Here is a 26,699-nt window from a genome sequence, read left to right as displayed (position 1 = left end):
CATGCAGCACAGACGAGTTCCACGACACCTTTACAGAGTACCCAGACAGTGCTATAAGTGGAAACCTCTTTGAAAGCGTGGACGGACACAGTCTGAAAGGCTGCAAGGACCAGTGCATGTATGACATTGACAAGCGTTGTCTCACAGTTGATTTCAAAGGTTTGTATGAGTAAAATGCCTTGAAACATTGGTGTACTAAAATGATCTTAGAATACGATCTGGAATACGATCTGGGAAATTACACTGTTGTTTGTGGGAAAGTGTGTTTTTATCGCTAATCATAGATAAGTGCCCAGACCTCCTCAGCACGCCTTACAGCTCTGGACACTCAGAGAAAATCATCCAGGACTCTAGCATCAGGACTATGCACCGACAAAACTTTGGGAGCACAACATGAATGGAGGAAACATTCCACTTTATAATTATTGTCAAACTAGTGTGTGGCAGGCATGCTCCTAGCAAGACAACAGTCAAGAATTACAAATATACAACTACATACCGTGCATTTTTCTGAAAACGTTGAAGTAATAGAATAACCTTTCGGGAAATGTTCAGATAACTTGCTTTCAGTCTTCTTTGTTCAAAATGTTTTGCATCATGTTCAGTTATGTGTCTCTCTCTCTACCTCCCGTGCCAGCCGATGGAGGTCTCTGTCGGCTTCATAGTGTCACCGCTCATGAGTCTCCCTCAGACTGGACTCCTAAGACGAGTAAAGGCTGGACCCACTACCAGAGATCCTGCAATTCCACTTTTGCCTCACACCATACCTGGTACAACTTACTGTGTCACACCAAAGTGAACTGTCCTGACCCAAACAGCGATTGTTTGTCAGGCAGATGCCAGTGTCCTTTAGGCTTCAAGTTCATAGAAACCAAGAAGAAGTGTGTTGCTGCAAGTAAGTGAGAAGTAGTAGAATTATGTGTAGTACTCAGCTTGTCCCCAAACTTTTTAATGGTTTTCTTCCTTTCTTATAATTGTAAGATGGCAATTAACCTAAGATACATTGGTTTAAGGGTTAATGTACTAGTGCACCACAGAGGGGAATGTATCGATGAAGAACATTACAGCTGCCACTACCCCATATCTTTGTTCTCTAGACTCTACGTGAAAGTTGTTACTGTGACTTCATTACTTTAGAAAAAAAGTGATTGTAAAGGTGAGAGGACGAAGTGGCTATGAAGATGAGGAGGCAGAAGTGACATTAAAGCGGAGGAATAAGAATATGTACACATGGCAGTCAGATACTTGTAGACATAGAGCTAGAATTGTGGGGTGGCTAGTGTTAACTGCGGTTTGCTAATATGACTGTCTTGTAGGCGTGCTAAGCAAGTGGCACAATGTAAGATGCACGACAGACAACGACTGCAATGCGCCACACGCCGTGTGCTTTGAACATCTGTGTCGGTGTGACCCCGGGTACTTCTACACAACACATGATACGTGCACTAACAGTGAGTAGACAATGGTCAGGGCTTCTGCTACGGCTAAATTCTTTGGGGCTCCAGGGACCCCTTCTAAAGATGTCTAAGGGGTCCCAGGCTAACTCTAAGGGGTCCCTTTACAATGTGAAAAAAAATCAACAAATCAACATACTTTGTTCAACTGCCTTTCAGGCACACAAAGCACTGTAATGTCTAGTCAGAAACGGCGAGATTTCTGTGCCATGAAGTCTGTGTAAGCATCTGTGATGAGCTTATGCTCACTGTACTTGGGGTGCTCACTTTCTTTCATTTTCTGAGACGATGATCCTAACCACACTGTCAACGACATCTTGGATATAGTTAATGGAGCTCTTCCCGGTAAGGGACAAAAAACTCAGTGCAAGGGAAGTGACTCTCACCTTGTAGCAGACGACAGCAATAGACTGGGCTACGAAGTCAGACACTACACTTACCCAATTTTGTATCTGTTCTTCGCCCAAATTTGAAGGGGTCCCCTGGAACCCCATTGACGAAAATTGAAGGGGTCCTCTGAACTTGTAATGCGTACTGTACGCAATTTTGTGAGTAAGTAGAAGCCCTGAATGGTTCTGTGTGATATTCTTGATCGCAAGAAACTTTGTTCTCCGCTTGTTATAGTTAGGAACGGAAGATCTTTTATATGATTTTCGCATTCCTAAAGGAATAAGTTGTAAAACAGTATAGCCGCATTTAGACAGACTGAATAAAAGGAAGAAAGAAAGAAAACACGTGGGCCGAAAAAAATTAGAAATTGATTCACTTGATTATGGATGTTGTTCGAAACACGTCAAAATGTAGAACAATGAACTTCAACTGTGTATCGTGCTGCGAGCTCTCAGCCGACCAACACCAGACACTGTTGATTTGATGACAAACGTACTTTAATTAACTGAAGACAATATGGCTGCTCGCCAACCTTGACACTACTAAAATCTAACTTAAAGCCCCGGATGTCCCCCCGGGACAACTCTTATCATGACATCTCCCCTCCCTTGAGATACTTCACTTGAGGGGAGAATGTTTATTCTCTAATCACTGTTCAATACATAATCAGTCTTTATAACGTGCGGGCAGTGTGATTATTCTGCCGCTACGAGTCATTCTAGGTGTAGAGCTGCTACTGGGATGGGAATCTCCTGGATCTGGAGTAGCACTATGTCTGGCTTCTGTAGCAGGACCACCTTCACTAGACCTCGATTCTGGACATTGAATCGGATCGCTGGCATGAAGCGCTGTCTCTGGTTCACCTGTCACTGGGACTTGGGAAGTATACAGGGAAAAGTCATTTTGGACAGGACTGGGTCTGGAACTGGACTGCTCCGGCTCGAAGTTTCTTGATCTTCTGAGATGACGTCTGTTGCGTCGCAAACTACCTCTTGGAGTTTGTACAATGTATGACCTTGGAGCACACTGCTGCAGAATGACTGCTGGACTTCCCCAGTGCTTCTCACCATCTAGCTTCTGCAATACAGTGTCGCCTGGAAGCAGTTCATCAAGCGGTCGCGCTCCATGACGCTTGTCAAAACAGTTCTTGTAAGACTGCTTTGCTTTTGCATCGCTCGCTGTTACAGCTGTTTTATCAAATGTCTTTGACTCAAGGTTCTCAGGCAATGTAGGTAATGTAGTTCTCAGTTTTCTTCCACAGGCTAGTTCTGCTGGACTATATCCTGTAGCAGAAATAGTAGTGTCTCTGTATATCAATAGAGCTAATTCAGGTTCATCTTGCTGCAGAATCTTTTTGGCAATTTGAACTGCTCTTTCAGCCTCTCCATTAGCTTGTGGATAGTGTGGACTTGTTGTAACATGTTGAAATCCCCACTTTACTGCAAATTCCTGGAACTCCCTAGATGTGAATTGCCTTCCATTGTCTGTAACAAGAATCTCTGGGATTCCTTGGCGTGCAAACATGCTCTTCAGAAGTTTGATAACTTCTGCTGATGTACTAATCTTGATATGCGCAAGATCAATAAAGCGCGAATAATAATCTACAAACACAAGGTATGATTGTCCTTTGAATTCCAGCAAATCTGCTGCACACTTCTGGAATACACGCTGTGGTAATTCTGTCGGTATCAAAGGTTCCTTGCTCTGTGTCGGTTTCTTCTCCTGGCAATGTCTGCATTCTTCAACAATTCTTTTAATCCTGCCATTAATACCTGGCCACCAAACTGCTGCTTTTGCTCTATCTCTGCACTTGGTGATCCCTAAATGACCTTCATGTATCCTCTTCAGGATATCATCATGAAGTGGTGCTGGCAAAACAATGCGTGTTCCTCTGGTAAGGAGGCCATTGTGCACACTAAGTTCCATGCGCACTGCATAATAGTCACGAAGATTATCTTCTACATCTGTAATGTATTTTGGCCAGCCTTCTTTAGTGTAGCGAATTGCTTCTTGAATCAGTCTGTCTTTTCTTGTCTCTTCTGCAATCTCTTTCAGACGCTTGTCTGAAGCTGCACATGACCACGAAATGTCTACACTACTCAAATATGCCTCAACATCTTCTGAAAGTGTTATAACTTCAGATTCAGCAGTGGTTAACTGAGGACTTCGGGATAGAGCATCTGCGATGACAAGCTTCTTCCTGCACATACTCTGCTGTGATACTGAATCTCATGAGGCGCATCAACATGCGTTGGCATCTGATAGGAGTATCTTGCAAGTCACGATTGTTGATTAGTGGCACAATAGGTTTGTGATCAGTCTCTAATCGAACATTGTCAAGACCAATCAAGTATCTGCTGAACTTTTCACAAGCCCAGACTGCTGCCAGTGTTTCTTTCTCTATCTGTGCATATCTGCATTCACTAGCAGTCAATGTTCTTGAACAATATGCCACAGCTTTGAGACCTTCAGGATGCTGCTGTAGCAACACGCCACCAATGCCATAACTACTAGCATCTGAGCTGACAATTGTAAGCTTTGCCGGATCGTAGAATGCTAGTGTTGGTGCTGAAGTAAGCAGTTTCTTCACATCTGCCATTGCTTTGACTTGCATCGAGCCCCAACTCCACTCTCGATCCTTCTCCAGCAGTTGCGTCAATGGCTGAAGTACTGTAGACAGACTTGGCAAATACCGCCCTAAGAAGTTGCACATGCCCAGCATCCTCCTCAACTCGGGTACATTAGTTGGATCTGGCATGGCGATTATTGCTTCAACCTTTCCTGGGTCTGGTGAAATTCCATTCTTGCTAATTCTATGACCCAAAAATTCAATCTCATGCTTCCTGAGCTCACATTTCTCATAGTTGAGTTTCAGGTTAGCACTGGCAAGTGTTTTCATGACTCTCTCAAGATGTTTCTCGTGAGCTTGTTCATTCTCACTATAAACAAGGATATCATCAAAATAGCAGATTATGTTGGTACATCCTTTAGGATAGTCTCCATGGTCCTCTGAAAAATCTCTGGAGCTTGATGAAATACCAAATGGTAATCTCTTGAAGAAATATCTCCCACATGGAGCGATGAATGTAGTAAGTTTTGCAGAATCTGGATCAAGGGGAATCTGATAGAAACCTGATGTTGCATCCAGCTTGCTGTAAACTGCTGATCCAGAAAGCTTATGTAAAATATCTTCCAGTGTTGGCAAGGTATACCTCTCCCGCTTCACTGCGGTATTGAGCTTCTTGTAATCAACACAAATACGTATGCTACCTGATTTCTTCATTACTGGCACAATGGGAGAGCACCAATCTGTTGGCTCTGTTATTTCCTCTATAATCCCTGTTTCCTGCATTCTTTTTAATTCTTCCTTGACCTTGTCCAGCAATGGTATTGGTATTCTCCTTGCTGCATGAACACTGTATGGCTCAATGTTTTCTTTCAAGATGATCTTGACTGGAGGACACTGCACAGGCGTCTTGTCAAGTTTTCCAAATAAGGCATTGACAGCCTCTATCCTCTTCACTAAACCTAATCTGAATGCTGCTTCTCTACTAAGCAGATTTTCAGTGATTGCTTGCACAACAAACACTTTCAGTACATGAAGCTGGTCATGAATTCTTGTTGTAGTAATGAACTGTCCATCACACTTCAGGACTCCTCCTACACTCTTTAACACTACATTGGTCTTCAATAGCTTGGGACATGGTGACAACTTTTTGTACTGTGTAGATGAAATGACAGAAACATCTGCCCCTGTGTCAATTTTGAACTTGACATCACAACCGCCAAACTGTAATACAGTTGTCCATGGTGGTTCTCTACTGTCACTGCACAAAGTCCCTACAAAATGTTCCTTGACTTGTTTTTCTTCAAGTGCCTGCACTAACTTTGTTCTGCACACTGTAGCAAAGTGTCCAAGCCTACCACACTTGTTACACTTCCTTCCCTGAGCTGGGCACACACATGTTCTAGCGTGCCGTCTGCCACAACGAGTACAGCTTGACACGTTAACTGCTGACGATGCAAAGTCACTCTTTTCTGCTCTACCGCGACGACGACCACTGAAGCCGCGCGAACTGCCAGTTGCACCTTTGCACTCATGAGCACCACCAGAAGCACTTTTCTTGAATTGCACTGCGTCCACATTTGTGCGACGCTGGTCAGAAAGCTGTGCTTTCACTTGCTCATATTGCCTTGCCTGCAAGATGGCGTCTTGCCAGTGTTAGATCTGCTTTAATTGTAATCTTTCGGACAAGTCTCTGTCGAGGATCCTAACACGAGGCGATCTCTGATAGCTTCATCTTTATCTCTTACGTCTGCCTTTGCAGCGAGCTCGTGTAAATCTCTAATGTATTCTTCGATACTTTCGTACCGGTTTCTGATTTCTGGCGTGAAATCGTGCACGCTCATGGATGATATTGCGTTTTGGCACAAAGTACTCGTCAAATTTTTCAAGAACAGTGTCGCTATTCTTGCCGCTGTCGTGCATCCAGACCAAACGACGTTGAGAATGCGTTCTGCGTCGTTGCCCATAGTGTAGATCAAGGCACTGACCTGAACTGCTTCATCGTCTTTGTCTAGTTTGATGCACATCTGAAACGCTGAAATCGTTGTTTCCACTCAGCCACAAGTTTGGCTGGGAAAAATTGAATTGTTCTGGCGCTCTAAACGGAGCCATATTCAGCAGCTTGTTTGATTCACTGTGATTATGACAATCCCAGTTCTGACACCATGTATCGTGCTGCGAGCTCTCAGCCGACCAACACCAGACACTGTTGATTTGATGACAAACGTACTTTAATTAACTGAAGACAATATGGCTGCTCGCCAACCTTGACACTACTAAAATCTAACTTAAAGCCCCGGATGTCCCCCCGGGACAACTCTTATCATGACAAACTGAAAAAGTCAGTAAATAATTGCTTACCACTGTTGTTTATATTAGCATGCAGCATGGACGAGTTCCAGGTCTCCTATACAGAGTACCCAGACAGCACTTTAAGTGGAAACCTCCTTGATGGCTCGGATGAATCAGTCTCTGAAAGACTGCAAGGACAGTGCAAGGCTTGAAAGCATTGCTACACCTTTGATTTCAAAGGTTTGTATGGGAAAAAGCCTTGAAACATTAATATACTAAAATGATCTTAGAGATGGCAGGTGACCGTGTACTCTAGAACTGCTGAAGTATGCTTCACGTGTCTTGTACTGTGTTCTATTAATAGCGAGTTTTATCAAGAAAATCAACCGAAACCCGCGTAAAAAATGGAAACAATGTTGATATATGTTGTCTCTTTATATTTTTACCATTTGTAGACGCCTGCATAATAAATACTACGAAAAAACAATTTGGAGCATAGTTAACGCTCCATAATCTCCAAACATTTTTGAATGCAAAGGTACTTAATATATTTAGTTAGGATATAAAACAAAGTATGTGAAAACTGCATGAATTATACAATTGCTGCAAGCTAATTAATATTTGATAGTTGTTTTGCTTTCTTTAGGAAGAAAGTGTAAAGGTTAAAATAGCACTGAACCCACGACTATTTAGTTATTGCTGCAGTGGAGTGTTAATCTACTACACCACATATACAGAGATAAACTCCTGTATTGACTAGAGACTTCCACTTTAATTATGATTGACATGAAGACAGAAATAGAAGAATAGCTCAATCGTCCACCAATGAACTTATTTCCTTTTTCTCTCTCTCTCCGTGCCAGCCAATGGAGTTTCTGTCGGCTTCACATTATTGCCGCTCATGAGTCTCCCTCAGACTGGAATCCTAAGAGAGTAAAGGCTGGACCCACTACCAGAGAATCTGCCAGTCCACCTTTGCCTCACGCCGTACCTGGAACAACTTACTGTGTCTCACCAAAGTTAACTGTCCTGACCCAAACAGCCATTGTTTGTCAGGCAGATGTTTATGTCTTTTAGGCTTCAAGTTCATAGAATCCAAGAAAAAGTGTGTTGTTACAAGTAAGTGAGAAGTAGTAGAATTATGAGTAGTACTCAGCTTTTCCCGAAACGTTGTGTACCGTCAGTTTGTCTGTTTCTTACAGCAAAGATACTCTAAGTTGTTGTCACCAAACCACTTTCATCTCAATGTTTAAATAATATTTCGGATTTAAAAATTTTGCATTCAGTGTTTATATATATCCACCAGCTAATGGTTTTCTTCCTTTCTAATAATTTTAAGATGGCAATTAAACTAAGATATATAGAGCTAGAATTTTGGGATGGCTAGTGTTACCGGCGGTCAGCAAGTTTTACTGTCTTGTAGGCGAGCTAAGCAAGTGGCACAATGTAAGATGCAGGACAGACGACGACTGCAATGAGCCACACGCCGTGTGCTACAAACACCTGTGTAAATAATTGCTTACCACTGTTGTTTATATTAGCATGCAACACAGACGGGATTCGGGAGACCTTTAGAGAGTACCCAGACAACTCTATACGTGGAAACCTCCTTGATAGCTCGGATGGAATCAGTCTGAAAGACTGCAAGGACAGTGCAAGGCTTACAAGCGTTGTTTCACCTTTGATTTCAAAGGTCTGTATGGGAAAAAAGCCTTGAAACATTGGTGTACTAACATGATCTTAGAGATTTAAGTTACTGTGTCCTTAAAACTGCTAAAGTCTGCTTCACGTGTCCTATACTGTGTTCTATTAATAGCACGATTATCAAGAAAATCAACCAAAACTGCGTAAAAACGTTTGTAGACGCCTGCATAATAAAATACTACGAAAAAACATTTTGGAGCATACTTAAAGCACCATAATCTACAAACATTTTTGAATGCAAAAGGTACTAAATACATTTAGTTAGGATAAAACAAAGTGTGTGAATTGCAGGAGTTATAAAATGCTCGTGTACCAATTAACATTTGTTAGTTCAGTTATGTCCTCTTTCTCTGCCATCCGTGCCAGCCGATGGAGGTCTCTGTCGACTTCATAATGTCACCCTCATGAGTCTCCCTCAGACTGGTCTCCTAAGACGAGTAAAGGCTGGACTCACTACCAGAGATCCTGCAAGCCCATGTTTGCCTCACGCCCTACCTGGACAACTTTCTGTGTAACAACAAAGAAAGACTGTCCAGACCCAAAACAGCGATTGTTTCTCAGGCATATGCCAGTGTCCTTTAGGGCTTTAAGTTCATAGACACAAGAAGAAGTGTGTTGCTGCAAGTAAGTGAGAAGTAGTAGAATAATGAGTAGTACTCAGCTTTTTTGACTGATGTATGATTAGGTATTGAAGTTGTCATGATTATTATCGTACTTATCCTCGATGTTTCCGTCATTGTACAAATTACCACTGCGCCCTTAATAACAATTCCTTACCAGCGGAATGATTTGTTTTGTGTAAAACAGGGGTCATGTCTAGACTGCAGGACAGAGGTGCAAAGTGGTGTGTACACCATTCGGCTAATAATCAGCAGCAAACCTCGAAGGGTGTGGTGTGACATGGAGTCTAGCGGCGGCGGCTGGCTTGTACGTGTGATCGTGTTTGTCAGTGTGTATGACTCAGGTGGTCAGTGAGCACGACTTAGGTAGCATCTCTCCTGCTCACTGTATACTGCTCACAAAAGTACGACACCACTTATACCCAGAGTCACATACAGCTCATAGTATCCACCAATAATTTTTCTTTGATATCTTTCGACATTTTCAACACTAAGCAGGAGAGTATGCATGTCCACCTTCTGTTTCCAACAGTTTGTCTATCTCGTTGGTAGACTCCGTGGGTTGAGGGTGGTTCTAGACAGGCCGACATTTAGTGTGTTGGTGTGCATGTGTCGGTTGTTTGTAGTCGCATCCTTTAATCTCTTGCATCTATTCCTGCTTCATGATCAGGGACTGTAGGTTTGACAAGGAGTTGAAAAAAATGCAATTTGTAATCGCGGCGTGGATCATGCATTTGTTATGTTTATTATGTTCCCATATATAAATGATCACAACCACTTGAGGCCACACATTTACAGCCAGGAAACTGTATATTATGTTCACATGAATATCACTATTATACTAGGTTCACATAGTCTATCGCAACCGTGAAGTGTTGACATTATAATCATGACCACAGCTAATAAAAGTCGTAAGTTGTTATATTTTGTCAAAGATGACTCATTCTCTGTCAACTCATTAAACTGTATGATTAGTGTTGAATCCTATCGAGCATGCTGCGCTTCGGTACCATAGTAACGACCTGTGAACTTGTGTGATGTGCAGGTGTTCCAGAGACGTCGCGACAACTCAGTTGACTTCAACCGGAGCTGGACAGAATATCTACAAGGTTTTGGTGACATCTCTGGAGATTTCTGGCTTGGTAAGATTGTTGGACATATCTTCAAATGTCTTCAAATACTTCCTTAAAACCTTTCTTATTCAGAATTATATTTTTCAAATCAGGAGTACAGTTCTACCAGCTAATTAATTCTTCTTCCAACGCTGGTGTTATCTGCTGTACAATTTGTGTTCATGTATGCTTTCTGATGTTTATCCTAATGTTTCTGTATGGTTGGCTGTAGATTTGTTATGCTTTGTATGCATTGCATTGAGTTCGTAATTACATGGAAAATACGCTTTATTAGCAGTAGTAATAACAACAACACTAAAAGCTCAATGAGCTTGTGACTTACCTTTTTATCATCTAAAGTCTAGGAATAATGTAAACATTTTTATAACATCATAATAGAGGTAATGACCAGCGACACTTCTGTGTTCATGCGAACTCTTGAGGAAGATCAACACGAATATTTTACTGCTTGACTTATTTATAACATGAGATCATTGCCTTGTATTGTCTCAGCCTGTCCGCGATTTACGAAACAGACAGATTATATAATTGGAGCTTGAGAGTGGACTTCAGAGATGGGCTGGAGAACGTCGCTACGCTGAGTACAAGAATTTCTCTGTAGCCAGGAACTCAAAACTTTACGTGTCCGGCTATCGGGTGACGCAGGTACGTACGTCACCGGACTGAACAGTCAGAAAAGAGGGAGACGCAGGCTAGCCGGCAGGCCCGTTGTTTAGCTGTTGTTTATCTTGTACAGTGTCTCCGGTCATTTTTCTCATTTACTCATTTCGTATTGATTGTGTTTGTGTGCTTGGCTTTTGTATATGATGAACAGCACAGAAATAACACATTTCATAAAAAGTTTCCATATATGTTTTGTAGTGATAATATTTTTTGCTTAGGACTTTGTGTGGCCTAATAGTATATACGGTGTGTGTTTGTGTGGTTACAGGAGATGGCTTGGGTCCTAGTAAAGATAGAGAATTTTCAACCTATGACCGAGACACGTACGTTGTGTCAGGACACGTCACAGCGCCTGGTGGTACCCGGATGGCTGTGGCAGCACTTACCTCAACAGCCCTCGTACAAGCGACAATGTTTGGGGTAACTTCGAACCTGCAGTTCTCGGAGATGAAGATGAAGCCACTTCTGGGTCAGCACTTGGGTTTAATTCGCGCCCCTGACGTTCTCACAGATGAAGATGAAGCCAGAGTAACACCTGTTCCACTGCTGATGTGAACTCAGTGTAGATTAATCTTTCGCAATATGTCTACCAGCTCAACCTCGCAGACTACTAGATACTTTAATTGTTTACTTTGATTATATACCTGGTGCTTCTCTTATACATGTGTCGTATATTTCTTTTAGATTTTGGATTTGCTTGGATAAACTAACATGTTGAAAACATAAATATAAGTTTAATTAATTAATTAAGTCAGCATTTATTTGTGCCTAGGTTGTAGTAAACGTGTAATGAACTGTCGCTATGCACCTGATAGTTCATGCAATGTTGGCAGTTGACTCAGTGTGAAAAAGATAATCAACCGAGTTTCATTTTCAAAATTATGCAAAAACACGGATACTGATTGCATCAAACACTGATATTCATTATTTCCTTACTGACGATAACTGAACATGACTCAGATTCTTATATTTTTTAATTGTTTGGTATTAAAAAGGGTTTAAGTTTATTTTGTAGTATGTTGTGAAACTTTACCATATCCTTGAGTTTGCTTTATTTAAGCAAAAATTGACATTTTCACAAACCTATGAACGAAGCATGCTTTTCGTAAAAACAAATATAGCTATTGCGAAGAATGAACAGATATTCTCATAAAAGCAATTAAAAGTATAAATAGTATTGTTCGTATATGTCGCTTTGACTAAATGTTATAACATCACTATGTACTCAATATTACCTCCCCTTTAACATAATGGTAACAGTAGTTGATACACCACATCTCTTACTTAATTGTACGAAACAACTTTCTTTTACGATATTCGAGTAATTGGGACGATTCGAGCCCTCATTGATATTCTCTACCTTCTTTTACGGGGTGTTGATGTAGAACTATTGATAAGTATTTAATAAGTATTTGTCATAAACTGAAGCGATCTCCTGCTTATTTGAGAGAGTGCGCATGTCCGCGGGAAGTTCGTGACACTCCGTCTGTCTGTCTGTGCTTACTCCCTTTTTCCATCTTTCGATTCCTTTATATCTTCTTCCTCACTCGTCACACACTCTTTACTCTTTATATACAAGAAAAGAATTTCAAGAAAAGAATATCTCTATAACCTGTACAACCAAACCCGTCCTTGCTGAAGTTTAACAAGGTTTCTAGAGACTCAGACTCAGACAGGATCTTCATCATCCCCTGTCACTCATCAATAACCAGCCCAACCCCCACCTGCCTGCGAGATGTGTTGATGGTGTATGGGGGGGTACGTGAGTGACAACTCGGGGATGGTGAGGGCGCTGAAGGATCGGGCATCCCAGTGCGGGTGATGAAGGAGGATGTCATCGAGGACGTGGCCACAGTACGCTGTGACGTGGTGTGGGTGACGAATGGACGGGTGCTCGTGGTCGGGAAAATAAAGTCGTCGTCTGCATGGACCGTGTTGATGATGAGTGTCAAATGAGGAGATCTGTATTGTCTCCCCTACATATTCATGTCCCTTTGTAGGTCACAGCTGGTGATTGTCTCCCCTAACCAATAGTTGTCTGAAACAGCTCTAGTTCATTAATACAAATTTCACATTTATTGCTAACATTTATTGACTTTCTAACCCGGAAAATGCACACATGGATGGTAGAATCAGCTGCCTGAACGCACGGTAGGGGGGGGGGGAGTCCTTGATAGATGTCAGACCTTTTTAGGAGATAATTCTGTGCCTAAACTGTCATACCCTAAAAGGAAAACCATTCCAGTTTGATTAATTGCCAGCATTTTTTTTAAGCTTTTGACTGTAGCCCACATTACGAATCGTTTTGAAAGGATTAAAGTTGGATTCTCCACCTGAAAAAATGAATATACTTGACCAAGACGATTCTATTTCTCTTTTCTAACAATTAGCTCACGACATGGCCGTTACCACATTCAGGGTTAAGTAAGACGAAAGGAAAAAGAAATATTTAAAAACACTAGGGTTATTTTTGCTTGTTCTTGTGTCTTGCATTATTCTTGAATAAGATAAATGAAGTATGGCATTCAAGTACACCAAATAAGAATATTTGTAGCATTTTGAATGTGACAGTTTTGTTAATGTGACAGTAATTATTTGGGGTTTTTTGGTTAATTCAAAGGGATTTAACATTACACAAATATGAAAAAAAGAATATTCTGCATTTTATGGCATTTTAATTGACATTTGTTTTTTTAAATAATAGGATTTGGTCAGCGACCATGTGATGTGGATTAAATTGGTTCGGCGATGTATCTACTCATTTCACACCATCCAATATGAACTGCTCTAGTGGAGGACAGTATGCTTCATCATCTTTACTTTACACATATTCTTGTGTTAAAACTTTTAAAAAAGGGGCTGGTAACTGAATAAGTTCATAAACTAAAATGAATGGCAAACTAGAAGGAACTAATTTTAAGTGGCTAATCTTGTGTTATCAGATAGGTAGATGAGGGAGGTAACCAGCTTTTATAATCTAAGAAGCTCTACAGAGTCATGTCCCATTATTCTGTTCACTGAATTGAAAATAATTGAATTGAGCTAGAAAAAAAATAATACACTTAAAAGCGTCCCCCCTCGACAGAGCATATCATAGGTATGTTGGTTAATTTTAAGTGACTAATCTTGTATTATCAGATAGGGATATAAGGGAGGGAACCAGCTTTTATAATCCATGAAGCTCTACAGAGTCATGTCCCTTTACTCTGTTCATTGTCTTGAAAATAATTGAATTGAGCTAGTAAAAAAATAATACAAAATAAGAAGATTAAGCTAGGTACATATAAGCAAGAATGGTATTTAAATGATCATTCACTAAGGCTGTCTCTTTTTCTCTGAGACTCAGATTTCATTGCAACAAAGCTGCCGGACTCTGACAGAGAGATCTGTGCTCGGGACACCTGGTCTTTCTTGTGTTCGTGACAAATTTGTTTTCTTCCGCATCAGGCCTCTGTTCTGCATAAACCTCTCTTTTCATCTCCGTGTAGATATTAAATAAGTGTTTCTTTCCCCGAAGTCTGGCTGTGAGTAATGTAAGTTAGGGAGGTGAAATGGTAAGATAAACAAGTCAATCTTTAAAACTTTGATTGATTCTGAATTAGCAAGTGCACAGTGTAGCTACAGAGATGAAATGGCGAAATCAACGACAGAGAGTAATGGAGAACGGAGAAGAGAGAAGGATAGACAACAAAACAGATACAAAGAAAAAAAATACTACTAGACATGAAATTAAGAAATTCTATATACATGTATTAAGTTTCTTCCGTAAACAGATAATGTAAAAAAAGCAACCCCCCCTTGTTTATATGAGGCAAGTAAAACATCTCTTGGGTTATGTCGATGCTTAGAAACCGGAAAAGATAACAAATATGGTGCCAAAAATACATAAATATGAAAGAGTTTTACACTGAATTCTAAGCTGATGTTGCGGGCCGAGTCCATGGTTATCTCCCTTTGACCACAAAGTTTCACGTTCTCTGTATTGTTCAGTGTTCGCATGTCTTTGGGTATACTGGTCTGGTTGAGACAAGTCATCCAAAATCCCTTCTAACCATCCTACAGGACTCCCGGGCAGGAAGTCAGCAATGATAAACAGAGGAAGAAATGGATGGCAATCGAGAAGGAAGGATGGTTTCTCCATGACTGACCTGCTAAATACCGTTCCTGACGCAGAGATACGTCTGCCTTTTTTTTTTAAGTTCGTTGAAGTGACACTGGCGGACAGTAACAGTAAGTGTTTTAAAACTTTCTATAAATTATCAGGGAGATCATTTGTATTCTGGGCCGAGTTCCAGAGCGGCGCTCCGTTTCTTGTTGCAAGACTGGTTGAGTTAGAAATATACTGTGGGGTGAAATTGATGAGTGACAGGGGATGATGAATATCCTGTCTGAGTCTGAGTCTCTAGACACCTGCTGAGTTGATATGGTGGCACAATTATATTCTCGGTCACATGCCAGACCTCTTCCCTCTTACGGTTGGCAGTAAGACGACACACAGTATATATTATCAACCAGGTCAAAGGTTATTTCTGAGAGCCACATTTCAAAACTGCAATTGATAAACGAAGGCGTATAGCAAGCTGGAGCATGGAGTGCACGCTTGGCAACTTCACTGATGTTTGAAATACTTTCCTTCAACTAAATACTATTCCTCCCTGCTTTAGAACATTAGATAACATTCTAGTGCCCTTGAAATCCACAGTGACGTTGAGAAATGATTACAGATGTGTTTATTGAACTCCCCTATAATAGCAGTGAATGTTTACAAACATGTTTAATGAACTGTGATCAGTGTGTAAGGGAAGCGTGTGTACACGGCACGACACCCTGTCGAAGACTGCCCTTCCAGGCACCTTGGAGGGTGGCCGGCATCCCGGTGGCCAGAGGAAGAACTGACAAACGAACCTCTGAGTTTCTTTCTTCCCGTGTATCAAAGTCACGTGTTTGTTGAGGAAACAAGTAATAGTCAGATAAACATAAAGACCAGTACAACAACTGCACACCTTATTAAACTTCAGCAAGGACGGGTTTGGTTGTACAGGTTATAGAAATATTCTTTTCTTGAAATTTTTTTCTTATATATTAAGAGGAAAGAGTGTGTGACGAGTGAAGAAACAGATATTAAGGAATCGAAAGATGGCAAAAGTGAGTAAGCACAGACAGACAGACAGACGGAGTGTCACGAACTTCCCGCGGACATGCGCACTCTTTCAAATAAACACGAGATCGCTTCAGTTTATGACAAATACTTATTAAATACTTATCAATAGTTCTACATCAACACCCCGTAAAACAAGGTGGAGAATATCAACGAGGGCTCGAAACGTCCCTCTTACTCGAATATCGTAAAAGAAAGTTGTTTTGTACAATTAAGTAAGAGATGTGATGTATCAACTACTGTTACCATTATGTTAAAAGGGAGGTAACATTGAGTACATAGTGATGTTACCATATTTAGTCAAAGTGGCAAATACGAACAATACTACTTATAATTTTAATTGCTTTTATGAAAATATCTGTTCATTCTTCTCAATAGTTATATTTGTTTTTACGGAAAGCATGCTTCGTTCATAGGTTTGTGAAAATGTCAATTTTTGCTTAAATAAAGCAAACTCAAGGATATGGTAAAGTTTCACAACATACTACAAAATAAACTTAAACCCTTTTTAATACCAAACAATTAAAAAATATAAGAATCTGAGTCATGTTCAGTTATCGTCAGTAAGGAAATAATGAATATCAGTGTTTGATGCAATCAGTATCCGTGTTTTTGCATAATTTTGAAAATGAAACTCGGATGATTATCTTTTTTCACACTGTGAACTGCCAACATTGCATGAACTATCAGTTGCATAGCGACAGTTCATTACACGTTTACTACAACCTAGGCACAATTAAATGCTGAATGAATTAATTAATTAAACTTACATTTATGTTTTCAAACATGTTAGTTTATCCAAGGAAATCCAAATCTGAAAGAAATAATACAACACATGTATAAGAGAATCACCAGGTAATATAATCAAAATAAACAATTAAAGTACAATAGTCTGCACGAGGTTGAGATGGTAGAATATTGTGAAAGATTAATCTACACCGAGCTGTCATCATCAATGGAACATGTGGTGAACTGTAGACTGGCGGTGTAAGAAGTGGGTACAGGAGACAAGGTGGTGCTACTCTGGCTTCATCTTCATCTGTGAGAACGTCAGGGGCGCGAATTAAATCCAAGTGTTGGTCCAGAGAGTGGCTTCATCTTCATCTCCGAGAATTGCAGGTTGCTGAAGCTACCCCAAACATTGTCGCTCGCACGAGGGCTGTTGAGGTAAGTGCTGCCACAGCCATCCGGGTACCACCAGGCGCTGTGACGTGTCCTGACACAACCGTACGTGTCTCGGTCATAGGTTGAAAATTCTCTGTATTTACTAGGACCCAAGCCATCTCCTGTAACCACACAAACACACACAGTTATATACTATTAGGCACACAAAGTCCTAAGCACAAATATATTATCACTACAAAACATCTATAGAAACTTTTATTATTAAATGTGTTGTTTCTGTGCTGTTCATCATAACAAAGCCAAGCACCACACAACACAATCAAATACGAAATGAGTAAATGAGAAAAATGACCCGGAGACACTGTACAAGATAAACAAACAGCTAAACAACGGCCTGCTAGCTGACCTGCGTCTCCCTCTTTCTGACTGTTCAGTGGTGACGTACGTACCTGCGTCACCCGAGTAGCCGGACACGTAAAGTTTGTAGTTCCTGGCTACAGAGAAATTCTTGTACTCAGCGTAGCGACGTTGTCCACGCCCATCTCTGAAGTCCACTCTCAAGCTCCAATAAATATAATCTGTCTGTTCGTAAATCGCGGACAGGCCTGAGACAAGACAAAGCAATGATCTCATGTTAATAAATAAGTCAAGCAGTGAAATATTTTATATATGTTGATATATATTTTTATATATTGTTATATGTTGATCTTGCTCAAGAGTTCGCATGAACCACAGAACTGTCGGTGGTCATTACATCTATTAGGATGTTATAAAAATGTTGACATTATTCCTAGACTTTAGATGATAAAAAGGTAAGTCACAAACTTATTGAGCTTTTAGTGTTGTTGTGTTATTACTACTACTATTAAAGCGTATTTTCCATGTAAGTAGGAGCTCAATGCGCTGCATACAAAGCATAACAAATCTACAGCCAACCATACAGAAACATTAGGATAAGCACCAGAAAGGATACATGAACACAAATTGTACAAAAGATAACACCAGCATTGGAAGAAGAATTAATTAGCTGGTAGAACTGTACTCCTGATTTGAAATATATAATTCTGAATAAGAAAGGTTTTAAGGAAGTATTTGAAGACATTTGAAGATATGTCCAACAATCTTACCTAGCCAGAAATCTCCAGAGATGTCACCAAAACCTTGTAGATATTCTGTCCAGTTCCGGTTGAAGTCAACCGAGTTGTCGCGACGTCTCTGGAACACCTGCACATCACACAAGTTCACAGGTCGTTACTATGGTACCGAAGCGCAGCATGCTCGATAGGATTCAACACTAATCATACAGTTTAATGAGTTGACAGAGGATGAGTCATCATTGACAAAATATAACAACTTACGACTTTTATTATCTGTGGCCATGATTATAATGTCAACACTTCACGGTTACGATAGACTGTGTGAACCTAGTATAATAGTGATATTCATGTGAACATATACAGTTTCCTGGCTGTAAATGTGTGACATCAAGTGGTTGTGATCATAATTTGGAACATAATAAACATAACAAATGCATGATCCATGCCGCGATTACAAATAGCATTTTTTTCAACCCCTTGTCAAACCTACAGTCCCTGATCATGAAGCAGGAATGGATGCAAGAGGTTAAAGCATGCGACTACAAACAACCGACACACGCACATCAACACACTAAATGTAGGCCTGTCTAGAACCATCCTCAACCCACGGAGTCTACCAGCGAGATAGACAAACTGTTGGAAACAGAAGGTGGACAAGCATACTCTCCTGCTTCGTGTTGAAAATGTCGAAAGATATCAAAGAAAAATTATTCGTGGATACTATGAGCTGTATGTGACCCTGGGTATAAGTGGTGTCGTACTTTTGTGAGCAGTATACAGTGAGCAGGAGAGATGCTACCTGAGTCGTGCTCACTGACCACCTGAGTCATACACACTGACCACCTGAGTCGTGCTCACTGACCGCCTGAGTCATACACACTGACAAACAATCACACGTACCAGCCAGCCGCCGTCGCTAGACTCCATGTCACACCACACCCTTCGAGGTTTGCTGCTGAATATTAGCCGAATGGTGTACACACCACTTTTGGCACCTCTGTCCTGCCAGTCTAGACATGACCCTGTTTTTACACAAACAAATCATTCCGCTGGTAAGGAATTGTTATTAAGGGCGCAGTGGTAATTTGTACAATGACGGAAACAATCGAGGATAAGTACGATAATAATCATGACAACTTCAGTAGCTAATCATACATCAGTCAAAAAAAGCTGAGTACTACTCATAATTCTACTACTTCTCACTTACTTGCAGCAACACACTTCTTCTTGGTTTCTATGAACTTGAAGCCTAAAGGACACTGACATATGCCTGAGAAACAATCGCTGTTTGGGTCTTGACAGTCTATCTTGTTGTCACACAATAAGTTGTTCCAGGCAGGGCGTGAGGCAAACATGGGCTTGCAGGATCTCTGGTAGTGGGTCCAGCCTTTACTCGTCTTAGGAGACCAGTCTGAGGGAGACTCATGAGGGGTGACATTATGAAGCCGACAGAGACCTCCATCGGCTGGCACGGGTGGCAGAGAAAGAGAGACATAGCTGAACTATCAAATGTTAATTGGCACACGAGCAATTTTATAATTCCTGCAATTTCACACACTTTTTTACCCTAACTAAATGTATTTAGTACCTTTTGCATTCAACAATGTTTGTAGATTATGGCGCTTTAAGTATGCTCCAAAATGTTTTTTCGTAGTATTTATTATGCAGGCGTCTACAAACGTTTTTTACGCAGTTTCGGTTGATTTTCTTGATAAATCGTGCTATTAATAGAACACAGTATAGGACACGTGAAGCAGACTTTAGCAGTTTTAAAGGACACAGTAACCTTAAATCTCTAAGATCATGTTAGTACACCAATGTTTCAAGGCTTTTTTCCCATACAGACCTTTGAAATCAAAGGTGAAACAACGCTTGTAAGCCTGGCACCTGTCCTTGCAGTCTTTCAGACTGATTCCATCCGAGCTATCAAGGAGGTTTCCACGTATAGAGTTGTCTGGGTACTCTCTAAAGGTCTCCCGAATCCCGTCTGTGTTGCATGCTAATATAAACAACAGTGGTAAGCAATTATTTACACAGGTGTTTGTAGCACACGGCGTGGGGCTCATTGCAGTCGTCGTCTGTCGTGCATCTTATATTGTGCCACTTGCTTACCTCGCCTACAAGACAGTCAAACTTGCTGACCGCCGGTAACACTAGCCATCCCACAATTAAGCTCTATGTATCTTAGGTTAATTGCCATCTTACAATTATTACAAAGGAAGAAAACCATTAGCTGGTGGACATAAATAAACACTGAATGCTAAATTTTTAAATCCGAAATATTATTTAAACATTGAGATGAAAGTGGTTTGGTGACAACAACTTAGAGTATCTTTATTGTAAGAAACAGACAAACTGACGGTACACAACGTTTCGGGAAAAGCTGAGTACTACTCATAATTCTACTACTTCTCACTTACTTGTAACAACACACTTCTTCTTGGATTCTATGAACTTGAAGCCTAAAAGGCACAAACATCTGCCTGACAAACAATGGCTGTTTGGGTCAGGACAGTTCACTTTGGTGAGACACAGTAAGTTGTTCCAGGTACGGCGTGAGGCAAAGGTGGACTGGCAGATTCTCTGGTGGTGGGTCCAGCCTTTACTCGTCTTAGGATTCCAGTCTGAGGGAATGTCATGAGCGGTAACAGCATGAAGCCGACAGAAACCTCCATTGGCTGGCATGGGAGGTAGAGAGAGAGACATTACTGAACATGATACAAAACATTTTGAACAAAGAAGAGTGAAAGCAAGTTATCTGAACATTTCCCGAAAGGTTATTTTATTACTTAAACGTGTTCAGCAAAAGGCGCGGTACGTATAGTTGTATATTTGTAATTCTTGACTGAGGAGGTCTGGGCACTTATCTATGATTAGAGATGAGAATACACTTTCCCACAAACAACAGTGTAATTTCCCAGATCGTATTCTTTTTATAAAAATGAGATAAGTGCTAAACCACTTGTCATTCAATGTTCCTGCAAGAACAACTGAGTGCCAAGATAAACGTTAGTTTCAAGGTGTCTTCAGTAAGAATAAATCATAATAAATGTGTGATTTGCATAGCTCATACTCACGCTCCTAGGTAGCGTGGTCTAAGCGATTGACAGATGGAGACACGGACAGCAAAGGAAGAGAATGATGAACACGACTGATGACTCATAAAAACAAATGTAGGAAATGCAAGGAGAAATCAGACAACAAGAACTAAGAGTGTCGGTATTCAGCAGAAAAGGACGAGTAGGGAAGAAGCAATAAACGGAAAAAGTGGAGAAAGGAGTGGTTGAAAAAGGACAAGCATGATGTGGACTGTTAGTATTGCTAAAGGATGAGGTGTGTCTTCAGTGCAAATTGGAAAGATTCAATGATGAATAGGCAGCGGAAGTAAAAGAAGAGTTGTATTGTTTAGCTGCACACTAAGTAAACATTCCATGACCTTAAGAAGTAGAAGTAACTAATTGTGTGCAGTGCTTAGTACCACAAACTGTGGAGTTAGCAATTTATGTTAGCATCGGTTCACAGCATTGTTATTTATTTCTTTATGCTAGTTCACCTGCAAATAATTGAACATAATTTCAGGCCAGTACACCAAACGAAGCAAGGTCATTGGTGGACGATTGAGCTATTCTTCTATTTCTTACTTTCATTCAGTCATAATTAAAGTGGAAGTCTCTAGTCAATACAGGAGTTTATCTCTTTATATATAGTGTAGTAGATTAACACTCCACTGCAGTAATAACTAAATCAGTGGAGGAGGTCACGGAGGTCAAGACACACCCGCAATTCGTGATGACACTAAAGAAGGGTTCGGTGAATGTGCATATGAAACTTGTGGGTTCGGTACCTCAAACAAGGTTAAGAACCACTGAACTAAATAGTCGTGGGTTCAGTGTTATTTTACCGTTACACTTTCTTCCTAAAGAAAGCAAACAACTATCAAATATTAATTAGCATACCAGCAACTTTATAATTAATGCAATTTCACACACTTTGTTTTATCCTAACTAAACGTATTAAGTACCTTTAACATTCAAAATGTTTGTAGATTAAGGCGCGTTAAATATGCTCGAAAATTTTTTTTCATAGTATTATTTATGCGGAAGTCTACAAATGGTAAAAATACAAAGGGACAACATATTTAAATTTACTCCAATTTTTTACGCGGTTTAGGTTGATTTTCTTGATAAAGCGTGCTATTAATAGAACAACGCAGGCCACGTGAAGCAGACTTTAGTAGTTCTAAAGGACACAGTAACCTTCCATCTCTAAGATTATTTTAGTACAAAAATGTTTCAAGGCTTTTTCCCCATACAAACCTTTGAAATCAAAGGTGTAACAATACTTTTCACCCTTGCACCTGTCCTTGCAGTCTTTCAGACTGATTCCATCCGAGCCAACAATGAGGTTTCCACTTAAAGTGCTGTCTGGGTACTCTGTATAGGTGGCCTGGAACTCGTCTATGCTGCATGCTAATATAAACAACAGTGGTAAGCAATTATTTACTTACTTTTTAAGTTGAAGTTCATTGTTCTACATTTTGACGTATTTCAAACAACATCCATAATCAAGTGAATCAATTTCTAATTTTTTTTTCGGCCCACGTGTTTTCTTTCATTCTTTCTTCCTTTTATTCAGTCTGTCTAAATGCGGCTATACCATTTTACAACTGATTCCTTTAGGAATGAGACAATCATATAAAAGATTTTCCGTTCCTAACTGTAAGAAGCTGAGAACAAAGTTTCTTGCGGTCAAGCATACCACACAAAACCATTCAGGGCTTCTACTTACTCACAAAATTGCGTACAGTACGCATTACAAGTTCAGAGGACCCCTTCAATTTTCGTCAATGGGGTTCCAGGGGACCCCTTCAAATTTGGGCGAAGCACAGATACAAAATTGTGTAAGTGTAGTGTCTGACATCGTAGCCCAGTCTATTGCTGTCGTCTGCTACAAGGTGAGAGTCACTTCCCTTGCACTAAGTTTTTTTTTCCCTTACCGGGAAGAGTTCCATTAACTAAATTCAAGATGTCGTTGACAGCGTGGTTAGGATCATCGTCTCAGAAAAGGATAGAAAGCGAGCACCCCAAGTACAGTGAGCATAAGCTCATCACAGATGCTTGCACACTCTTCATGGCACAGAAATCTCGCCGTTTCTGACTAGACATTACAGTGCTTTGTGTGTCTGAAAGGCAGTTGAACAAAGTATGTTGATTTGTTGATTTTTTTTTTCCACATTGTAAAGGGACCCCTTAGAGTTAGCCTGGGACCCCTTAGACATCTTTAGAAGGGGTCCCTGGAGCCCCAAAGAATTTAGCCGTAGCAGAAGCCCTGACCATTGTCTACTCACTGTTAGTGCACGTATCATGTGTTGTGTAGAAGTACCCGGGGTCACACCGACACAGGTGTTCAAAGCACACGGCGTGTGGCGCATTGCAGTCGTTGTCTGTCGTGCATCTTACATTGTGCCACTTGCTTAGCACGCCTACAAGACAGTCATATTAGCAAACCACAGTTAACACTAGCCACCCCACAATTCTAGCTCTATGTCTACAAGTATCTGACTGCCATGTGTACATATTCTTATTCCTCCGCTTTAATGTCACTTCTGCCTCCTCATCTTCATAGCCACTTCGTCCTCTCACCTTTACAATCACTTTTTTTCTAAAGTAATGAAGTCACAGTACGACTTTCACGTGAGTCTAGAGAACAAAGATATGGGTAGTGGCAGCTGTAATGTTCTTCATCGATACATTCCACTCTGTGGTGCACTACTACATTAACCTTAAACCATTGTATCTTAGGTTAATTGCCATCTTACAATTATAAGAAAGGAAGAAAACCATTAAAAAGTTTGGGGACAAGATGAGTACTACACATAATTCTACTACTTCTCACTTACTTGCAGCAACACACTTCTTCTTGGTTTCTATGAACTTGAAGCCTAAAGGACACTGGCATCTGCCTGACAAACAATCGCTGTTTGGGTCAGGACAGTTCACTTTGGTGTGACACAGTAAGTTGTACCAGGTATGGTGTGAGGCAAAAGTGGAATTGCAGGATCTCTGGTAGTGGGTCCAGCCTTTACTCGTCTTAGGAGTCCAGTCTGAGGGAGACTCATGAGCGGTGACACTATGAAGCCGACAGAGACCTCCATCGGCTGGCACGGGAGGTAGAGAGAGAGAGACACATAACTGAACATGATGCAAAACATTTTGAACAAAGAAGACTGAAAGCAAGTTATCTGAACATTTCCCGAAAGGTTATTCTATTACTTCAACGTTTTCAGAAAAATGCACGGTATGTAGTTGTATATTTGTAATTCTTGACTGTTGTCTTGCTAGGAGCATGCCTGCCACACACTAGTTTGACAATAATTATAAAGTGGAATGTTTCCTCCATTCATGTTGTGCTCCCAAAGTTTTGTCGGTGCATAGTCCTGATGCTAGAGTCCTGGATGATTTTCTCTGAGTGTCCAGAGCTGTAAGGCGTTCTGAGTAGGTCTGGGCACTTATCTATGATTAGGGATAAAAACACACTTTCCCACAAACAACAGTGTAATTTCCCAGATCGTATTCCAGATCGTATTCTAAGATCATTTTAGTACACCAATGTTTCAAGGCTTTTTACTCATACAAACCTTTGAAATCAACTGTGAGACAACGCTTGTCAATGTCATACATGCACTGGTCCTTGCAGCCTTTCAGACTGTGTCCGTCCACGCTTTCAAAGAGGTTTCCACTTATAGCACTGTCTGGGTACTCTGTAAAGGTGTCGTGGAACTCGTCTGTGCTGCATGCTAATATAAACAACTGTGGTAAGCGATTATTTACATACTTTTGAAGTAAAAGTTAATTGTTCTACATTTTGATGCATTTCGAACAACATCCATAATCAAGTGAATCAATTTCAAATTTTTTTCGGCACACAGTGTTTTCTTTCATTCTTTGTTCCTTTTATTCAGTCTGTCTAAATGCGGCTATACTGTTTTACAACTTATTCCTTCAACTGTAACAAGCCGAGAACAAAGTCGAGCGAGTTCCTTGCGGTCAAGCATACACACAGAACTAGTGTCCACTCACTGATAGTACACGTATCATGTGTTGTATAGAAGTACCCGGGTTCACACCGACACAGGTGTTCATAGCACAAGGCGTGTGGCTCATTGCAGTCGTCATCTGTCGTGCATCTTAAATTGTGCCACTTGCTTACCTCGCAGTCTTCGCCTTGGCATCTAGAAATTGTACTTTTGAAAATTATTAATAATTCAAGGTTATGGATTATTTATGTTTGTTTTTTCTTTAACATTCCCGCCCCACTCCCCCTCAAGAAACTAGCACCTCCTCAGATCCATCATTGTAAAACATATACCTTAAAAAGTCAAGAAGAGTCAACACGTTTTACCTTCCTGTATCCTTCGTCACGACACAAGGAGACATGCACAGGAGAAAAAAGAAGAATCGCAGCATTTGTATCCACCTGTTAAGCACATGCAACAACGAGAAGTTTCGTGAGTCTTTGTCATATAATATTTCTATATTATATTAATTTAAATCAGCAAAATATTTACTACTTAAAATTTAAAAAATTACAATAAAGTAATTGGGAAATATCATTTGTAGTACAAAAGACACAGTGTCAAAGGTGACAACAAATAGTAATCAACAAAGGTATACAGGAAAGACAGCCTAGTCAAGAGATAGGAAGATAATAAATAAGAGAAACGGTTTAGTAATATCACTTGTTACAACACAATAGGGTATGCATCTCCCTTTGATACATTATTTCATAAAGCGTGTAAAGACAAAAAGTGACTAGTAGTGTCTAAGAAAGTGTAGAAAGAAGAAAATACAGGAAGACAGAACAGCTTATAGCAGAGAAAGAAAAGCTTATAGAAATCTGCTAACAATAAAGAAACAAAACTACAATCAATTAAAAATGTAGTCTCTAGAAAAATGCAGTCAACAAACCAAGGGAGGTAATGAGGAGATACAGAAGACAGCCTGTAGTGGACCAAATCAGTGAAGAGGGTGGGTAAAGCACTTCCAAACAATACTAAATAAAGTGGTGATGGATGTGGATGATCAAGATAACCCTTGTGAAAGTACCAGTAGTCAAATGCACCTGTATGTTCAACCTGTGGACAATCAGATAACAGAAAAGGTCAAAGAGGCAATTAGTTACTTAAAAAATGTTAATCAGCAGGCCCAGATAGTACTGTCAATAATATATTAAAAGCTGCATCCCAGCAAATCAACTAAATCTGGTATTATCCCACTACACAAAAAAAGGGTGACAGCAACCAGTCAGGTAACTACCGTCAACCGAGGTATCTCTCTTACTGAAACATAGGAAAAGCCTTTACATGCATTCTACATAAAATATTAACCAAGTGGGCAGAAAGCAACCAATTCAATGACAATGACAATGGTAATTCCTTATTAATGAGAGGTAAAATAATTAAGAAAATGCATTTTCCATTTAGCCCCCGCCCTTTACA

General features: G+C 40.4%; 1 protein-coding gene across 1 annotated transcript in view; it reads right to left on the bottom strand.

Annotated features, from left to right (window-relative positions):
• Positions 1-25,630, bottom strand: part of LOC112569666 — a 90,415-nt gene extending 64,785 nt beyond the window's left edge. Inside the window, exons 1-5 of the mRNA XM_025247537.1 lie at positions 25,604-25,630; positions 25,282-25,433; positions 24,840-24,998; positions 24,102-24,359; positions 23,550-23,684 (exon numbers count right to left, since the gene is read on the bottom strand). Of these exons, the coding sequence (XP_025103322.1) occupies positions 23,550-23,684; positions 24,102-24,359; positions 24,840-24,882 (436 nt within the window). The 5' untranslated portion in view covers positions 24,883-24,998; positions 25,282-25,433; positions 25,604-25,630. The remainder of the gene's footprint in view (positions 1-23,549; positions 23,685-24,101; positions 24,360-24,839; positions 24,999-25,281; positions 25,434-25,603) is intronic.
• Between the last annotated feature and the right edge of the window lie 1,069 nt (positions 25,631-26,699).

This window comes from Pomacea canaliculata, linkage group LG7, assembly GCF_003073045.1.
Source record: "Pomacea canaliculata isolate SZHN2017 linkage group LG7, ASM307304v1, whole genome shotgun sequence".
NCBI classification, from domain to species: domain Eukaryota; kingdom Metazoa; phylum Mollusca; class Gastropoda; order Architaenioglossa; family Ampullariidae; genus Pomacea; species Pomacea canaliculata.
Note: the sequence above shows the minus strand (reverse complement) of the source record. Positions and strands in the feature narration are given on the sequence as shown.